We start from the raw sequence: 5,179 nt of genomic DNA, 5'->3' as shown, positions 1-5,179 counted from the left end.
CATTTAGACAGCATAATTATTGCATAGGCTGGCCACAATAAAAGGCCACTCTAAAATGTGCAGTTTTACTGTATTGGGGGGTCAGTGGGGGTCCGAAAACCAGTCAGTATATGGTAGCTTATGGTAGAGAAATGAACATTCAATTCACGGGCAACAGCTCTGGTGGACATTCCTGCAGTCAGCATGCCAATTGCACGCTCCCTGAAAACTTGCGACATCTGTGGCATTGTGCTGTGTGATAAAACTGCACATTTTAGAGTGGCCTTTTATTGTGGCCAGCCTAAGGCACACCTGTGCAATAATCATGCTGTCTAATCAGCATCTTGATATGCCACACCTGTGAGGTGGATGGATTATCTCGGCAAAGGAGAAGTGCTCACTAACACAGATTTAGACAGATTTGTGAACAATAATTTGAGAGAAATAGGCTTTTTGTGTACATAGAAAAAGTCTTAGATCTTTGAGTTCAGCTCATGAAAAATGGGGGCAAAAACAAAAGTGTTGCATTTATAATTTTGTTCAGTGTATGTATATATATATATATATATATTAGGGCTGTAGCTATCAATTATTTTAGTAATCGAGTATTCTACTGATTAATCGAGTAATTGGATAAGAAGTTATTTTTCTTTATTAAAGAGCAATACTAGATATACAAGAGAAAATAAGATAGGTCTCTTAAAATAAACAACTAATTTGTTTTCTTTATAGAAAAATAGATATTTTTACAGCTGAAATTGCATACATTAATTACCGTTAAAACGATGCCCATTTAATGCATTTAATTGCCAAATTACGTTCAAAATGCAAATACAAATATATCAATAAAAAATAAGTAAAATAAAAATGTAAATTAAAAAATGAAATAAAAAAACAAAAATCTGTTTCACATTACTTTAAAAAAGGTAAACAGTACAAACTAAAACTAAGGCATAAATCAATAATATTAATAAAAATAATAATACCTAAACATTGCATTTATGTCGTGCAACTTAACTTTCAAGTTTCAGCCTAACTAAAGCTCAAGCATGACATGACCCTTTACTGTCTTCTTGGAAGGCTTTGTGGCTTTTGTGAGTGGCAAGAATCAGTGGACAGGAAGGTAGCTTGGAACAAGAACAAGAGTCCATACACAATTTATAAACACATTTTTCTGCAACATGAAATTCGAGTTATTTGGAGAATAAACCCTCTTAAATGTCTCTCTACTTGTGTGTGTGTGTGTGTGAGAGTGTGTAAAACTTGTTTTTGATATCCTTCATATTCTGTGTACTGGTCAGTTCACTGCAGTGATAGAAATTAATCTGTTCCAAGAAATTATAATTGATTTTTACATTTTATGGGCATCTTTACCTTGATAAAGCCTTTATAATATATATATATATATATATAAGGCTACAAAATAAAAGTGTGCATCATCTTTTGAGTCAAATTCTAACATTTAATCAGTCAATTAGAATAATAAGACATTTGGGCTGTTACCAAACAAATGATATCAGAAACAACAAAATGTATCTATGCAATGCAGAGGAAACACAGAAGCTGCATCTGAAGAGACATTTAGATACGCTTATTAACACTATTTAATTCAGCTCAGAGGGACATGAATGCATTTAACCTGCAGTTACCAATGAATAAATCATATTTTGTTATTTTAAACTTTAAACATTGAATACTGATATTTAGAATTATTTTAAAAATGAAAAGATACTTTAAATGTGAAATTAAAACCGTCAGCAAGTGGCAGCAAGTCACTGTTAATAAGTGAGTCATTGCGACTGAACCGATCATTTAAACGGTTGATTCATTCAGGAATGAAACGCCCTCATGTTGCTCAGAGACGCAAAACAGTGCTGTGACTGGAATTTTTTTTTTTTGTTGCTGAAATGGAGCACTACAGGCAATATGCTGTCTAAAACGCAAGTATCTGAATATTAACTTCTTGTTTATTGAACTGTTGCATAAAATCAGTAGCACATTTGTAATCATGCTGATTTTTAGAGGTGAAAACTGGCACTCTTCGTGTGATATTGACTAACTTTTCTTTCTGTGGTATTTTTATGCATAACTGTATGGGGAGTGCGTTTGTGTTTCACAGAGCGAGAATGAGACAATCAACATGAATGGCGCTTAGTCTTTCACAAAACATTGCTAACTTAGGGACATCATAACTAGCCACCATATTGATTTACGGTCTTAAATATCCGTCCCACTGTGCATACTATCTGCTATGTGTGTGTGTGTGTGTATATATATATATATATGTGTGTGTATATGTGGCCCTGGAGCACAAAAGCAGTCTTAAGTTGCTGGGGTATATTTGTAGCAATAGCCAAAAATACATTGTATGGATCAAAATTATCCATTTTAATTTTATGCCAAAAATCATTAGGATATTAGGTAAAGATCATGTTCCATGAAGATATTTAGTAAATTTCCTACCGTAAATATATCAAAACTTAAGTTTTGATTAATAATATGCATTGCTAAGAACTTCATTTGGACAACTTTAAAAGAGATTTTCTCAATATTTAGATTTTTTTGCACCCTCAGATTCCAGATTTTCAAATAGTTGTATCTCGTCCAAATATTGTCCGATCCTAACAATACATACATCAATGGAAAGCTTATTTATTCACCTCTCGGATGATTTATAAATCTCAAATAAATAAATAAAAATTACCCTTATAACTGGTTTTGTGGTCCAGGGTCATATATATATATATGTATGTGTGTGTGTGTGTATGAATTTGTTCTGCCACAGTTTAACTCTGAAGTCAGAAGTCAGAGTTAAACTGTCAGAACAAATTCGTCTTGATAATGTCAGATAACTTTGATAGTAAGTTTTAATAAATTTAAGTACACAATTAGATGGGTCAACCAATTACCAAGCAATGCTTCATTTTGTTCAGTCTGTGGTGTAAATGGGTTGCATTAGCACTTAAAGAAATATATATTGTAGCTGTATTTATTTATTTATTTTTTAAGTCTTTTATGCTCATCGAGGCTATATTTATTTATTTGATCAAAATATAGAAAACAGCAATACTTTGAAATATTATTGCAATTTAGAATAACTTAATAGAAAAAGAAAAATGTAATTTATTGCTGTGATCAAAGCTGAATTTACAGCATCATTACTCCAGTTTTCAGTGTCACATGATCTTCAGAAATCAGTATAATATGCTGATTTGCTGCTCAATTATTATTGATGCCTCAGTTATTAATGCTGGTTAAATAATTATTAATGTTAAACTGTTGTGCTGCTTAATACTTTCAAGAAAACCATGATAACTCCTCAGAAGTTTAGTGTAAGATTTTTATTAACTCTTTTATTCATTAAGGATGTATTAAATTGATCAGACATGACAGTAAACAGAAAATATGTCTTTCAAATTAAAGCTGTTCGTTGAATTATCTGTTCATCAGAGAATTCTGAAAACAAACAAACATCAGTTTCCACATAAATATTAAGCAACAAGAACTGTTTTCAGCATTGACAATAATAGGAACCAATATTAATAGAGCACCAATAATATATAATAATAACTGAGCAGCAAATCATTATTAGAATGAGAATGATGATGATCTCAGAATGATTTCTGAAGGATCATGTGACACTAAAAGCTGGAGTAATGGTCTTTAAAATATATTAAAATAGAAAACAGCTCTTTTAAATTGTAATAGTATTTCACAGTATTACTGTTTTGACAGTATTTTCAAATATATATATATATATATGTAACTCTTTTGTTGATTTTTCTTCTCCTTCTTTGGACAGTTTACATAAGCATGATTTTATGAATGACCTTTATGAACTTGCTATATTTATATTTTGTCTTTCCACATCGGTGCAGACCATCTGTCAGAAGACCCCTAAAGAGACGGCTGAATACTTTGCTGCCCGTTGGGCTTTTAAAGCTATCAGTAAGGTATGACGCTACTCACTATACGTACATCAACTAGGGATGTGTAAAACAACACCTTTCAAAACTAGTTGATCTGGTTGTCTGGAGGGTTACTCGATGAGTAGGTTGGTTTCTGCAAGATAAATAATGAAAGTGTTTTGTGGCACGCAACTATTGTTGTTTAACATAACCTCAGAGGTTAAGGAATGACATATTCTTTTGTAGAAGCCACAACTTACTTATATTCCCATATATGATGAAGTTGCCTCAAATATGACTGTTTTTCAGAGAGGTTTTAGTAGCACAAACTCTGAAGCAGCTTTTCATAGCTGATCTGAATGCTGCTTTTTTTCTCCTGTCAGCTGGTGAAGCACTGTAATGATGGAGCGCGGAGGATGGAGCGGACGGAGCAGATGTACACCATCCAGAAACAGATGGAGTTCGGCAAAATCAAGGTACATGTTTAGGCAGGTTAGGTTACTTTTAAAAGAGACGCATTTAAAGCAAGCAATTCACATTTCTGACCCAGATGAGGGCTGGTTTTTAGGTATTTTTCCATAAGAAAATAATACATTTACTGTGGGTGGATGGATTAGTTATTAAATTAAATAGTGAATAAATTAGTTTACTCATATGTAATTGATTGGATCATAAAAACAGGTTTTTAGTCACATCAAGACACCTTTATCTCTATAGCACTTTAATAATACAGATTGCCAAAACCACAGGAACATAACAGAATCAATTAAGGAAATTCATAGGGCTGCACGATAAATCGTATTTCTATCGTGATCACGATTTCTGCTACAACTATAATCATCTGTGAGATTTCACTGCTGGTTATTTATCCTGAAAATGTTTCATTTTCATTTGGCATTAGCATTGCATTGGTAACCACAATCTCAGAATAAATGGTACAAGAGCTGTCACTGGGTTTTTTTCTCCTGAACCTTTTTCAAAAAGGTACAACTTCGTACCTAAAAGGTACATAATAGCACCTAAAAGGAAGAAAAGTGTTCCTTTTGCAGTTTTTTTTAACTGCTTACACACAAAATATTTACTTGTCACACAATTTCTGAAAGCTGACACTCAAACAGCAGAACCACACACAAATTCTGCAGAACCATAGACTTTTTATTGGCCTTTGACTCAGTTTTCAATTGCATAAAACACTTTTTGCAAAACACAACACACACATGTAACACACACAAATCTAACAGGAATTAATTTTATGGCAAAGCAGGGGTGGTTCTGGGGGGAGGGGGGGGGGG

General features: G+C 33.0%; 1 protein-coding gene across 3 annotated transcripts in view; it reads left to right on the top strand.

The window, feature by feature from the left end:
* LOC107595773 (rho guanine nucleotide exchange factor 16-like) overlaps positions 1-5,179 on the top strand; it is a 20,421-nt gene that overhangs the window by 10,638 nt on the left and 4,604 nt on the right. For all 3 annotated transcript variants that reach the window (XM_016286287.1, XM_016286288.1, XM_016286289.1), the window contains 2 exons: positions 3,858-3,932; positions 4,271-4,363. In XM_016286287.1, coding sequence (XP_016141773.1) covers positions 3,858-3,932; positions 4,271-4,363 — 168 coding nt within the window. The remainder of the gene's footprint in view (positions 1-3,857; positions 3,933-4,270; positions 4,364-5,179) is intronic.

Source organism: Sinocyclocheilus grahami, unplaced genomic scaffold, assembly GCF_001515645.1.
Source record: "Sinocyclocheilus grahami isolate Dianchi unplaced genomic scaffold, SAMN03320097.WGS_v1.1 scaffold208.1, whole genome shotgun sequence".
Taxonomy (NCBI): Eukaryota; Metazoa; Chordata; class Actinopteri; order Cypriniformes; family Cyprinidae; genus Sinocyclocheilus; species Sinocyclocheilus grahami.
The sequence above is the reverse complement of the archived record's forward strand: the minus strand, read 5'-3'. Positions and strand labels throughout refer to the sequence as shown.